General features: G+C 34.8%; 1 protein-coding gene across 1 annotated transcript in view; it reads left to right on the top strand.

Moving 5' to 3' along the window:
- FAM172A (family with sequence similarity 172 member A) overlaps positions 1–2,080 on the top strand; it is a 145,755-nt gene extending 143,675 nt beyond the window's left edge. The window contains exon 10 of the mRNA XM_015812676.1: positions 1,970–2,080. Coding sequence (XP_015668162.1) covers positions 1,970–2,080 — 111 coding nt within the window. The remainder of the gene's footprint in view (positions 1–1,969) is intronic.
- Positions 2,081–15,644: the final 13,564 nt, after the last annotated feature.

The following is a 15,644-nucleotide window of genomic DNA, read 5'->3' as shown; positions in this document are numbered from 1 at the left end:
ATACATATTTAAGTGCCAGCAGAAATCCTATTTTAAAGTTTTGTTAGACATTGTGATGACTGATAAAACAAATTTTCCATTTTTGTATCTTCAGTCTGCATTTGAGATACTTAATTCTTATTGCCAATGGCTCATTATATATAGTATAAAGTAATTTTGTTGAAATCTTTGGTGTTCTCTAAAATTCTCTGATGTAATGTTATATCAGTAGAAATATTAATTTTATCTATGTTAAACATATAATACCTCATAAAAATTCCAATTCCTTCTTTCAGGTGTTAATTAAAAACAGGTCTCCGAATGTACACTTTAAAGTCTTTATGAAATACAGAAATATGACCATCACACAATTAGGTAAAAAGATAACAAATACACTAGTCAGTTATATTTTTAAATGCTTTCCTGGCTTTTTTGCACAGAGTTCAGTAGTTTTACTGATCTAGCATTTCTTACAAAATATGTGGTGCTTGTGAGCAGTTTCTAATCTCACACAATACCTCTTCTTTATGTTCTTCCTCCTCTCTCTGGTCCCAGAACAGGAGGATTGCCTTGACAAATCTTTTCAAAACTCATGGCTTTTACATTATTGGAGACTACAGCTTTTGAAATTCTCTCCTCACCTAAACACAGCTGACATCTTCTTCCAGACAGAATGAATTAAGAAACTATAATAAGACATTTGATCTACCAGTCAAGAATATTTGTATAGTGAGGATGGATTCCATGGTGCACAACTGTGGCAGCAACATTTAAAAATATACAATACATGCTTTTTGGCATTAGGACAATCAGCCATTTATCTGGGATGCATGTATTTAGTTCTTTCTTATTCCTCATTTTTAATATAAGTATTTAATTGTAGAAAAATGAAATCAAAGGTCTTCATATTTTAACAAAAGCTTGGTGGATTATTTTGTTTGACAGTCATTATTTATGAAAAGTAAATTGTAATGATTTTTAAGAAAACACTATGATATTTAAATTCCAAAGTTGAAAAGTAAAAGAGAACTTAATTAGGAAATAAGCAATTAATAGATTAGTAAAATTGAGATATTTCATGCTGATTTATTATCCATAATATTCATATTTTATTTCCCATAATCTATTTCATTTCTCTATCTTAAATTTTATGTAAGACAACTTGAATCAGTTCCATTTTAATAAAGTTTTAGCCCGATTAACCATACTAATTTTACGTAAGTACAGAAAAGATAGATATCCAATTAGGATATATTATTTGAACTAATGCATCTGTTAAGATATTTGAAGCATGGTAGACTCCCCTCAGTATTTCTTGTCAAGGACAAAGTATTTCCAATTCTTTCCATCTCTTTTGGCACATTTCACTTCCAATGGTTAGTTCATCCTCTTTCTACCTGTTTCATTTTGTATACCTTCCCCTTAATAGTGTGATGTCCCAAGCTGGACATAGTACTTGAGTGAGATGAATCCAATGGATATTCTCCATCATTTAGATGTTATTTGACTGAGTTGTGTCTCATATTAATTCCATATATAATATATTAAATCCTTTTAGGAGGATCGTTTATTTATTTATTATTAATCAAATTTATATAGCTACCCATATTGGCCAATCACCTGAGGCAGCTGATCTTGGGAATTATGAAAGAGAAGAAAGTTGTCAGATAGTTCTTATAATTGCTAATGCTACTGCCATGGTAATTTCATTGCCAGGTAAGAGGACATATTTGTGGACGTAATTGCCTCAGATGTTAATATAATTACAAAACAGCAAAAGCTCTTAATTTGGTCCTGAAGATTTATACATAAATATAATAATGCTTGTAGATATATAGCTACTTCTACTTTTGTATGAGCTCAAACCTCACTTTACAAGTCCAGTTTATTTATTTATTGCCCTGACATGACAATCCCTATGATTAAGCTTCTACAATATGGTTAAAAAACCCTAAGATATTTGATTATTCAAAGTTCTCTTTAATTTCAGAATTGCTGTAATTGGGTATCAAGTTCAGAACCTCTGGATGCATCAGTAGAGTCCATGCTACCTGATTGCCCACGTGTTTCTGCAGGTATGCAATCTCTGTTCCTGAAATAAGCTAGTTGTTTGCCATCAGGAAATTACTGGTTTATTGAATAGCATTTTGATGTTTTAGTATTTTAGTGGGTCACCTATTCAGATCAGTGTCCTGACATCTAAGGTGAAGATAAAGGTAAAGGTTTCCCCTATCCAGTCATGTTTGACTCTAGGGGGCAGTCTTCATCTCCATTGTCCAAAGGCACTTCCATGGTCATGTTGTAAGCATTACTATACATGGAGGCACATGGAATGCTGTTACCTTCCCACCAAAGTGGTACCTATTTATCTACTTGCATTTGCATGCTTTCAAACTGCAAGGTTGGCAGGACCTGGAGCAAGAACTGGAGATTTGAGGTACAGAAAAAAAGTGAACGAGAGGGTAAATGATTAAAGTATGTACCGTAAATACTTGCAGTGATTTGATTGACTAATTATGTGCTATAAAGTTGATGTTGACAATAGTAACCCCATACATTGACATTGATCTGTCTCCTGCCTGGTCCTTTATGTTTTCCAGCAGTGCATTGATCACTGCTATAATTGAGTCCATATACTTTTCTTCTACTCATCTGTTTCTATGTCTTTCACAACATTATAGACTTCTCAAAATTGCTAGGCCTTTGTATAAAATATCCAAAATATCATAATTTGAGCCTGATCATTTGCACTTCAAATGACAACCAAAGTTAATTTGTCTATGATCCATGTAGACCAGGGGTGTCAAATTGCCGGCCTGCGGGCCGGATGCGTCATGCTGAAACTGCACCCACCCCATTGCCAGCAATGGAAAAAAAGTCACGATATGTCGCGACATGTCACATGACTTTACGAGTTTGACACCCCTGATATAGACAATTTGTTTTCTTTCTTTCTTTCTTTCTTTCTTTCTTTCTTTCTTTCTTTCTTTCTTTCTTTCTTTCTTTCTTTCTTATTAGACTATCACAAGGAAAGCCATTGCCTGCACATTTCTCACTTCTATAGACATAGACACATCATGATATCTGAACATTTTTCTCCAAAGCCTTTACTGTTCCTTGAACAAGTGCTAGCTGCAGGGTAAATCTTAACTGTTGGTTTGATAGTTGATAATAAAAGGCATAAACATAGCTTATTGGTATTCTTTAACCTTCTTGTTTATTTATTTCCCACCTTTATTATTTCCATAAGTAACTGGGAGCGAAGATGCCTAATATTCCTCTCCTCCTATTTTCCAACAACCGTGTAGCATTAAAAGGAGATTAATTTAAAGGAGGTCAGGTTCATTAGTTTGGACAACCTAGTAGCTAATTCACTTGGGTATCACTGGAACTCTGTAGGCTTCTGGTTATCCAGTACAAGAAAAAAAATTAGATTCATATATAAAGTAAACTTGTAAGTAAAATTTAATTGGAATTGCATAAAGCAGGCATTTGTATAAAAAATCCTGATAAATATAATGTATTTGATATAATGCAGTAGGATAAAATGCCAGAGGAAGATTAATGGAAAATCTAATATTTATTCAAATGGGAATTTTCCCACTGTTAAGGATAGAATAAAACATATTTGTTGCTAGAATTTGACTAATGTGTGAAATATTTGTCATTAAGAAAGCACACCATATTTAGGCCATTTAGATGGCAGAAGAGATATAGAAAATTCTAACTCTTTTCTGTCTAATGGAATAGATGTTTGAATTCTTTTTCTAACCAAAATTGGAAAGTCTTTTTTTAGCCAAAATCAGAATCTTAAGATCATTCTGCTCTCCTATACAGCAGCAAATAGAGGAGATGTATTTTTGTAAGTACAATTTTACTTACAGCTCAAAAAACCTCAAAATAATGAAAAAAATAATTACAAATTGGCTGTTCATTCACACTGATTTCCTAAAACAATTTCACCCTTTTGTAAATAGTATGTATTAGTATAATAGTGTGTAAGTTTACCAGTAAACCAGAATATAACAATAAAAACAGGACTAATATAACAGAACATTAAAGCCTATTGAAATAGTTGCATATGACAATAATTGTAGTCTCCATCAAAATATTGATAAAAGCTCATTTGCTTATTGATTAGAAAGTTCCTTGTTTACTTCAGTGCTTTGCTTATGTTAAACTTACTGAATTTGGTCCCTGCACACTGTTTTTGAGGATATTGCTATATGAATGGAGCAGTCAGATACTAGCACTTCTTTTCATTTGTTAATGGAGTATTATCTCACCATCAGTTCCTTGGAGAGAAATGAGCATATTTAACACATTGTCAAGAAGTATATTGCTTATCCTTAATGACTATATTTTTCTTCTATTTTCTATTTGTATATGCTGTATTTGTGCTAACCATTGCTGTGAGATACCTAGAACATTGTGAGTCAAATATGTTCTCTACAAAGCATGTTCTCTACAAAGCATGTTCTCTTTTACAAAGAAAGTGTATAACAACAAAGGCTAAAATTATCCTGTTAGCTCCACCTCTATTATTTGGGATAGAGGCATCAGAACTGGAGCAACCCCTTCGTGCAATTCATCAGGATAGTAGTAAGGATTAATTCTCACTTCATTAATGAAGTGCAAATTGCTAAGGATTAGGGGACAATTATTCCTGAGCAGCTGAGTTCACACTTCATCTGATTGTGGATTAGTGGACTTGTAAACTGCAAGTGTGAATTAGCTTTATGTCTCTTCAGCTGCAAGAAATCATTTTTACTATGAATTCGGGAAACTTTCTTAGAAAGGCCAAGTGGACTTTCTGAAACTCCACATTTTAAGATTTCTAAATAAAAACCTGTGAAAATAAATGCATATTATACATCAGAACTGAACTGAAATAGGAAGCTTGATCTTTTTTTGTGAAAACAAATTACAAAACTGAATATTTTTTAACCCAGTATTATCTGCCGTTCCAGCTATATTAATAAGTTTATCTAAGTTACTTGCCTTTATTTTTCCATGGATGTATTTATATTACATTCATAATAAAAAAAACCTTTTAATACCATTTTTCCCATAATTTATCTATGACTCTTCCATTACTGCCATTCACTTCTGTTTGTAAATATACTCACAAACTCTTGATAACATTATTTCATACTATTTGACATACGCTTTGGTGTTTTAATTTACAATTAAACTCGCATATATAGTTAAACCACAAGGTCAAACTAGCTTCATTCAAGTCTATATATTATATCCTTCTCTCTTAAACACCCCTTTACCATGATTCTCTTGGCAAATTAGACTGGAAATACCTGAACAAGCATCCAAGGATAAATAGATTTATTGTAGAAAAACTAATGAAGCTATTATCAGAGGATTCTAATTAGTGTTATATAAATGCAACTGCTATTTATAGTGAAATCAAGGTTCAACTTCTTGTACCTCTTCCATCAATGTGATGTAATGGCCAGAAGCCAATCTCCTTTGTCGGGAAAGACAGCTTCTACCTGTTTTTTATTGAGGTGCTGGACAAAATGGCTGTTTGTGATTTTGTGCATGCTCATATCAGATTATATGACCTAGATCATGGGTGTCAAACTTGCTTGCGTCATGTGACGTATCATGACGTATCGCACCATTTTTTGCCTTTACGGAGCCGGGGTGGGCGTGGCCTGCATGTGATGCATCCAGCCTGTGGGTTGCCAGTTTGACACCCCTGACCTAGTTTGTCTAATATATTATTAAATTTACTTTATGGCAATCATACTTTTAATAAGTTGGTTTTGAAAATATATATGAACTTTTCAAGTTCTAACACAAATATATTCATAGAATACATAGAATGTAAGGATTGGAAGGGATCTCAGAGGTGATACGGCCCAACTTACTGCCTAGTTCAGCAACCCAATTCTAGTCCATCCTTGAAAGGAATGTTTTCACAAACTTTTTCACGTTGCATCTCAACAACAACATTCAATCCATATTAGATGATCAAGCCCTAATAAAGTTACTTTGTAATATTTATTTCCTCATATAAATATGGTACCATATTTTCTAATGCACAGGCCTAAGCTTTGAAAAATGCATAAATTAGTCTCTTGTAAGAAAAGGGAGGCAATATATGGACTAAAGCCAGGACTCCGAATGTCAGAGTGCAAATCTAAGAAAATAAACTCAAGAGTAAATATCAATGAGTTACTGCTATTTATGTCATTATAAAAATAGGGTTTGGGATTGTAGCCATAATTATCGTGGAAAATATGCTAAGATTATTCCTCCCCTTCCTCCACAATGCGCACATGTATTTAGTTCAGGTATCACTATTTAGAAAGGGTTTTTAATTGATAGAGAAGAAATTTATAAATAATATATCTGTTATTTAAATAACTTGATATTATGGACTGTTATTTAATAATAAACTAAAGAAGATATCTTAGTGAGTGAATGTGAATTTTAAAACTTGTAGAAAAATTTCCTATAAGATATTGATATTCAAGAAAAAGTTAAAAGTCACTTTTTATAGAGAAAGGAGTTTTGTTTTCATTTTCAAAACCAATAATCTGATTCATAGTATCATAATATTTTTTTAAAAAATATAATATTTGAGGTTCATAACTGAAAAAATATGATACAACATAGGTTGAATTGGGTGTTCTCTGTCCAATATCATAGGATATCTTCATTTTCAAATACAAATGTGCTCAATTTTTGAGCATTTTTATCTTGTATTTAGTGGCACTCCTACTCTATGTATATGCCTAGGTCTTACTGGCTCTAATAGTCTAATTAGATAGAATATTCTAAGTAGAAAGAAATATCAGAAAACTCATAGAAGCATCCTTGAATAAGTGCAAAAATAGATACATCCAATGTATTTTTATACTTGAGTTTTCCAGAATAATTATTGGCATGCACTTGTTCTGTATCTATACCCATATAGTTATGATGTTTAACATAAAAGAAGTTATTTTCAGAATGGTGAAAAATATTTAAAACATCTGCCTTTTTTAAAAAACAACAACAACAGATTCCTTTAAATTGCTATTCCGTATTTATTTAGTTAAAGTCCCATTGAACCCAGACATATTTCTGAGCAGATATACAGTAATTGTATAAGTTAACATCATTTTTTAAAAAAACAACCTAGCTGACTTTCTCAAATTTGAATTTTTACAGTAAGATCAGCTTGATCTGATTTAGAGATTATTTAAAGCACGTATACAATTTTAAAGCCTTTACAGTGTTATTATTGAATTTTCTTTTTATATATAAAAAGTACAAGATCTATTATAAACTGGGGATAGAAACTTGTAATGTGCCTCTTGCAATTTGGCTTGAGCAGTTACTATTTTTCTGATATTCTTTCACTAGCTGGCTTTAGAAAAAAATGTCTGGCACCAGTATACTATTAGGCTGTAATTAGTGTAACTAACAACTAGTATGAAAGAGCAGCATAGAGGTCACTGTAAGACTTCAAAGGTCTTAACAGGTTAAGGTTGGAGGGCAATCTGTCTCTTTGCTTAATCTGTTGCCATATCTGGTGAGATTTGTTGAAATCTTCAGGGACCTTTAACCTTGAGGTGTTGCTCTCTCATAATTTACTGGTCACATGCCATATTCTTTATTCCTGTCTGTTTACATAAGCATAGGACTTAGTGAGTGGTAGCTTCATTTTAGAGTTCATGTACAATAGTGCACAGATTATCATCTCTTCACTGCAAAGAAAACATTATGGGCTAACTGCTTTAACATTCTTTGTCTGCCAAAACTGGACTAACAACTGTGCAGCTTGATTTGCATGTGGCAGTTAAAAAATTGTGTAGAAGAAAATCTAAGTAGTACAGACTATGAAGGATATAAAACTGTGTTACTTCAAATGTGTTTACATATCTTCAGCAAATTTAGTTGTGTAATGCTGAATTTGCCTGCAATAAAATTTAATGCTTCTTTTGGTAGTTCAAATAACTTTATATAAATTACAAAAAATACAAAGTTACAAATATTGTCAGAAGTAAATTGTAATTATTTTGTATTACTTTTAAGACACTTTGTCGTGACAAAAAGTTTAAGTAGAAAGTTAAATATCAGCCCTTCCATGTTTTATTTCACATCAGATATATTTTCTTCTCATTTCCTTTCAGAATACACAAAAAGGTATGTGTGCACAAAAATCATTGTGCACCACCCCATTTCATATTACGAGTACTAATAATATGTTTTTGAATGTGTTTGAATATCATAGACCTAGCCCTAAATATTTTCATAATTTAACTTTAGAGATTTCTTTAAAAATGTCAGAATCAAGGACAAAACTGTGTTGAAAAAAAATATACAAGGACGTTTCAAATAGTAACACTTAATATAGTGTTTGGAAAGTCTTTTCTTTCAAGACTATCTTGTGATTAACTAAGGGAGTACTACATCAAAGCTATATAGACTTCAAAGCTCAGAGCCACTTACCACTTATAGCTGTTATTAAAATCTACCACTTCACTCTGCCAACAATTCATCTTAGCAGCTTCATTGAGTTATCCCCATCTATTACCTATCATAGAGGAGAAAAAATAAATGTACTGTTAAATATTATTTAAAATACTAATATAAACTTCAAAAAAGACATGAAAGCAATAAGAGGAAGAAGAATTAGAATTAAGGCCATACTATTATGATATTTGCATATATAATTTCTTCTGCTTGTCTTAAAGAATCATCCAAAGATAAGTGTCAGTGCAACAATTTATTGCAAGTTAGATCTCAGAAGGTATGAAGCATTTGCTTTTGATAGCATTTTATTAGATCTTTATAGAACACATACTTGCAGCACAATCCTTTACAATAATTCTTGAGACAGGTGGTTGTAACGATTGGTAGTTAGAAAAAGCAATTGAACAGTACTTGGATTTAATGTTCTTATCTGTACATTTTTAAATAGAATGTTCTTAAATAGGTCATATGATAACTCCTAGCAATTTTCCATAACTTATTTTCAAAAGCCTATTCCAGAGAAGTGTCATTTCTGCGTGTACACGCATGCCCAGACAACCTTAAAGTATCTGTGATGAGCCTTATATAGCTGTAGCTGCTTTCTGCTTTTTAGAACAGAATCCAGAGGGCCCTGTTGAATGAATTGCACAACCTTAGCAATAACTTATGTCCACTCTGTATGAATCTTGTAATCACAGTAATCACTGTTAACTTGTTGCTACTTTTTAGGGTTGTGCATATTTCAAAAGGATTCAGAAGAACTGATTTTACCTCACAGAAGCACAGTATCTCTCCACTGTAATGAACAGCAGAGAGTTACAGTGCTTGTATAGCATCTAAAGTACTGCTGAATTATTTTAAAGCATGTCTGTCCTTTTCCCCCCTCTATTAACTAAAGCAGAATCTTGTGTTCTGGATAGCGTTGTCAACAGATTACCTTAAGCTTTGGTTTTAAATCACTTGAATCACTTTCATACATTTTTTAAAAAAAAATATTTATTTACTGCTGTGATTTTTATGCCACTTCAATCTAACCGGCTCTAAGCAACTTATAAAAATCAGGAAATATAATCAACATTATCAAAAACATAATAATAATGAATAAAGGTTCACAATAACTACAACCTGATTATACTCATAGTGCTATCTCTTACATTAGCATCACCTAATTCAGTGGTGGCGAACCTATGGCACACGTGCCAGAAGTGGCACTCAGAGCCCTCTCTGTGGGCACGCGTGCCATGTCCCGGAGATGGCAACTGTCCCTCTTCAACCAGTCGTCTGCTAACTTGCCGAGGTCCCACGTGACCAGGTGCATCCCGGCATGGCTGGTTTCCCTCCCCACTGTCCCATCCCTCCTGGCCTCACATGCTCTCCTTTTCCCAGGCACGACCCACTGCATCGCCTCCTCAGCTGTTGGCCAGCCATCCTGTTCACAGGCGACTTCTTTGAAATGCTGGTAGTGGGCTGCGGAGCCCCAGAGTGCACCAGTTGAGGGGCCAGCAGACTGTGGCTGCTGACGGACATCATCGGCCCCCATGCGCTCGCTGGCCTCTGTGTGCGGGGGCTGATGGTGTCAGGCAGTAGCCACCCTTGCCTTGCACCATGGCAATGGCACCCCCGCCCTGCCTCGCCTCACCTCGCAGGATGAGCCTCTTGCCTACAGCCCCACCTGCCAGAGACCCCCTGGATCTCTCCCAACCCTGCCCATCCCCACAGGCGTCTCTCCCCACGAGCAACATTGAGGTGACGACACCCACCCAGTTTGCCATGACCACCACAGCCACGCCCACCAAGTGGGCCACACCGACCTGGCACCCGGCAATAAATAAGTGGGTTTTGGGTTGCAGTTTGGGCACTCGGTCTCTAAAAGGTTTGCCATCACTGACCTAATTCCTTCAAGTTGGCAAAAGACTTTTGAAACAGCCAGGGCTTCACAAGCTTCCTAAATATTATCAGAGAGAGGGCCAATCTGGCCTTCAAGGACAAGGCATTCTGCAGGAAGAGCCCCCTTAATGGAAAATGGTTGTTTGGGACCCTTATAGTAATAGCACTTAGACTTATACACCGCTTCACAGTGCTTTACAACCCTCTCTAAGTGGTTTACAGAGTCAGCATATTGTCCCCAACAATCTGGGTCCTCATTTTACTGACCCCAGAAGGATGGAAGGCTGAGTCAACCTTGAGCCAGTGAGAATCAAATTGCTGAACAGGTGACAGTCAGCAGTCAGCAGAAGTAGCCTGCAGTACTGCATTCTTATCACTGTGCCACCATGGCTCTTTTATCTCTTTTTATCCTGCTTCCTCCGTATACATCCAATTTGTGATAATGTGAACTTTCACATTCATTAGGCAAATTCTACCTAATTATTGCATTAGTTAAATTTAATACACTTATATTTCCAAACCTTAATGAAAAAAAAGTTTTTTCAGTTGAAGAAAGAGTACTTTCTTGATGGCTATGGATATTCACAAGAAGCACTGTTTATTATTAACTTTGTCACAGGAAGAACAGAGAAATACATCTTTAAAATCAGCATAGGACCAGGCAATTTAAGGGTTCTAGAGTTTAGGTTGTGGCCATCCTCACTAGATTAGCTACAGTTATATTTTTGACGTAATCTCTCATATTTATTATTTTAGTACATTCATTTATGTATATTAATGAACAAATGGCTTTATTTTTACATAACAGGAAAGTTAAAATGTACCAAACATATTCAGCATTTAATAGTAATACATTCTTATATTAGGGTTTTTTTATGATTAGATGTGTTGAAATGGCATGTTACTCTTGATAGGAAATTTGTCTTGTAAAAGATACTTTAATAGAAAGTAAGGAACAAGTGAACTTCTTTTAGTATGTTTTATAGAGCAGTTAATATAGTCAGAAGAGATCTGTGACATGCTTTCTGGAACTGTGCCATTAATCCATTTACAGCCGTTTGTTGCAATGAAGAGAAAATTACTAATGAAAGAAGTGATCAAATGTTAAGTAAATGTCTTTGCTTCACTTGTATTCTTTTTTTAGTTAGTAAATGCAGCTGGCACTCTAGCAAGTGTTTAAGCCAGGCCTTTTATTAAAATTGAAAGAATGTGGCAACAGTCAGCAATTTTGAGCCTCTTGGGCAGAGTCCAACTAAGCTCCTTGTTTGGCCACACTTAGTTCCCCATCACTGACTTTAGAAGGCAGAAGTAGGCCAATTCTGTGTTGACCTATTGGTCATGACCACTCCTACTTCATTTAAAGGGTTTCACATCCTAATCTTGCACACAGAATGGAGGCCCAAAGCAATAAAGGAAATTTGAAGTACTGCATACTTGCCGTCTGTTAGTTAACTGTTTCAAATGAGCAATTGGGATGAATAAATATAATACGTTCAGTTTAAAAAATATATCTTTTTTTTTTTTTGAGAACGAAACAAAAAGCCTGAACGGTTATTGTTAGATCTAAAAAGGTGTATGTCAGGCACGTATACTTTTTAAAGAGATTTTCTTTCCTCCTTTTCAAAAGTAAGATTTTTTTCCAGGCTGCTGATTATAAAAGTAAAACGTTATAATACAATTCTCTACAATAAATTGTATATACAATATGACAGCCGAATCAGTATGGTTCATGAATTTTTTTTTAAAAAAAGATGTTTCTTGTCCTGTTTTAAACTGAGAATATTGCTGTTTTTTAAATAACATCATATTACTTCTAATAAACATCACCAAACTCTATTAATCAATTTATATTACTGCATAACTTTTCAAAAAATGTTCCAAAAATATTCTAATAAATTCAACAGTGCTGTTGTAGAACTCACATTTAAATGCTGCTATTCCCTAACATTTGAAAAGTAGATTCCTCAAGCTTCCACTTTCACATACCTTTAAAGATCTATATTAAGTGAAATCATCTGGGAATTTCAAGTTAGTGGCAGAAGTACACCCTATTTCTTAATGTTATCAGATTAAGATTCCTGGACTAAGTACCTACATTAATAAATTAGAGTTTCTGTTTTTATTTCTTTGTTTCTTTGATTTTTTTTAACATACAGTACTTCAGTTTCCAAACTCTTGATAGTTCACAATAACCAAAACAAAAAAAATATCCATGGAACAAATTAAAATGACCATAAATCATTAAAAACACAGTTACAATTGCAATAATTCTTGGCATCATAAATCACTGTACTTCCTCTAGATCCACTTTATTTTTAATAGTTTCCTAAAAGTCAGTGTCCTTTCAAGCAGAGACTTTTCCAGAGTTTAGGCCAGGGGTAGGCAACCTTGGCTCTTTTATGACTCGTGGACTTCAACTCCCAGAATTCCTGAGCCAGCTTGGCTGGCTCAGGAATTCTGGGAGTTGAAGTCCACGAGTCATAAAAGAGCCAAGGTTGCCTACCCCTGGTTTAGGCAATGTCACAGAAAAGCAGTAGTTATGAACTTCCATACTATGTATCTTCTTGAAAAGGGATGTTGGGGGAGAAGAGACAAGTACTGATCCAGACATACATACAATGTTCTCCTTCCAATTAAAGTGATGTTTATTGTTCCAATGCAAGTAAAGTAAATAATTTGTGCTTATCCTTCCAATACATATGGTTATCTTTCTCTTAAAGTTAGCTTGTTTTAAGTACAAACATAGCTTAATGGTATAATATAAACTTATTTACAAAACTTCCTTGAAGTTCCTTAATTGTTTCAATTATTCTGCTGTCTATATAGTTGCTAAACTTAAACATTGGATTTATGTCATATCCTTTAGATAGCTTTGCTTTAATTTTTGCTTCCTGCTCCTTTTTTTAAGTTAAAGAGGAGGCAGGGAAGAAGGAAAAATCATTTTGTCCAAGGGCTTTTGAAATGCCATTACTCTAATCTGCTACTCCCAGTTTGTCTTTATTAAATTAGTTATTTTTCTAACTCTTTAGGAGCTAGTCCCCTTCCAGAACTCTTTCCCAATTCTGTTTGCTCCCACTGAGGTCATCCTTTGCACATCCCTTCTTCCTCTAGGCCTGGTGATCCTCTCCTATTTCCTTCAGCCCCTCTGGTTACCTTGATATGTAAACAGTACACACAGAACCATACAGCATTAACAAACTTTTCTGCCTGATAAATTTGCCCCTTATAAATTTGAGTTTAGAAGACGGGTATGTTTTGTCACAGGTGTTCCAATAAAACCAAGACCTTTCTATCTGTCTTTGTGTCATTTCCTCTGCCTTTGGCAAGGAGATAAAATACAGTTTTGAGACAAAATACAACCCAGTATTAATAGTGGCTCACCCTACCCTAAGGGGTTTATTAGTTGTTTCTACAAATGAAGGTATTCCTATTAGAATTTCAGTGTCAAACCATGTAGAGCTTTAACAGAAATAAATTGTATCTTGAATTGTATAATTTGAATAAAGGTGTAATGTTTTTGTTGAGTGTCACCAAAAAATGAATCACCAAATTTGGGATTAACTGAATTTCTAGGTGTTCTTCAAGATCAGCTTGATATAGAGTGTATTATAGTAATCCAGACATGAAATTACAAGGGCATGAGTTATATTTGTGAGGTCTTCCTGCCCCAGATATACAACTATAACTAAAGACTTGAATATTGTAGTCATGTTTCATTTCTAGAGTACTCACAGTAGTCAAGGTTTTAAAAGGTCAGAATAGAACTGGAAGGGCCTTATGATGTATTCAAGTCCATCCCCATATTCAAGCAGTAGATCCTATACTATTTCAGACAGGTGGCTGTCCAGTCTTTTCTTAAAAACCTCCAGTGATGAAGCACCTACAACTTTTGACGGCAAGCTATTCCACTGGTTAATTGTTCTCACTGTTAGAAGTTTCTCCTTAATTCCAGGTTGCTTCTCTCCATGATCAGTTTCAATCCATTGTTTCCTGTCTTGCCTTCTGGTGCTTTGGAAAATAAGTTGACCCTTCTTCTTTGTGGCGGCCCTTCAAATACTGGAATACTGCTATCATGTCACTGCTAGTCCTTCTTTTTTCTAGACTAGCCATACCCAATTCATGCAACCATTCTTCATATGTTTTAGTCTCCAGGCCTTTAATCATCTTAGTTGCTCTTCTTTGCACTTTTTCCCAAAGTCTCAACATCTTTTTTGTAATATGGTAACAAAAACTGGATGCAGCATTCAAGGTGTGGTCTTAATAAAGATTAATAAAATGGTACTAATACTGCATGTGATTTTGATTCTACCTCTGTTTATACAATCAAAGATTGTATTAACTTTTTTGACTGCTGCCACACACTGCCAGCTCATTTTTAAGTGATCGTCCACTAGGACTCTAAGGTCCCTCTCACAGTTACTGTTTTTGAGCCAGGTTTTGCCTACTTTGTACTTGTATCTTTGGTTTTTCCTGCCTAGGTATAAAACCTTGCTTTTCTCCACATTAAATGTCATGTTGTTGATTAGGGCCCATTGTTAAAGTCTGTCAAGATATTTTTGGATCCTGAGCTTGACTTCTGGGGTATTGGCTACTCCTGCCAGCTTAGTGTCATCTGCAAATTGATGAGTTTCTCTTCTACTATCTCATCCAAGTCATTTATGAAGATGTTGAAGAGTACTGGGCCTAAGACGGAACCTTATGGTATCCCACTGTTTAGTTCCCTCCATGTATATGTGATACCATTAACGACTACTAGTTGAATATGGTTTGTCAGCCAGTTACAAATCCATCTGGTGGTGATGCTGTCTATCCCACATTTTTCTAGTTTACCAAGAAGTAGGTTGTGGTCTACTTTGTTAAATGCCTTGCTAAAGTCTAAGTATAAATCCACAGCATTTCGCTGATCTACTGATTTAGTCACTTTCTCAAAGAATGAAATTGATTTGGCAATGACCTATTTTTAACAAATCCATGCTGACTTCTAGTTATAACTTCATTTGTTTGTAGATGTTCACAGATCTGTTTTTTTACTTTTTCCCCCAGTATCTTCCCAGGTGTTGATGTTAGGCTGATTGGCCTGTAATTTCCTGCGTCTTCTTTTTTTCCCCCTTTTTTGAAGATAGGAATCACAGCAGCTCTTTTCCAATCCTCTGTTAGTTCCCTGATGCTCCAAGATTTTTGAAATCTATGGTACAATGGTTCTGAGATAACATTTGCCAGCTCCTTCAGAACTCTAGGATGTAATCTGTCAGGTCCTGGTGATTTATATTCATCAAGGTCAGACGGGTGATCTC

The sequence above is a fragment of the Protobothrops mucrosquamatus genome, unplaced genomic scaffold (genome assembly GCF_001527695.2).
Source record: "Protobothrops mucrosquamatus isolate PMUCROS unplaced genomic scaffold, P.Mucros_1.0 scaffold106, whole genome shotgun sequence".
Lineage (NCBI taxonomy): Eukaryota > Metazoa > Chordata > Lepidosauria > Squamata > Viperidae > Protobothrops > Protobothrops mucrosquamatus.
This window is presented reverse-complemented; position numbering and strand designations above follow the sequence as displayed.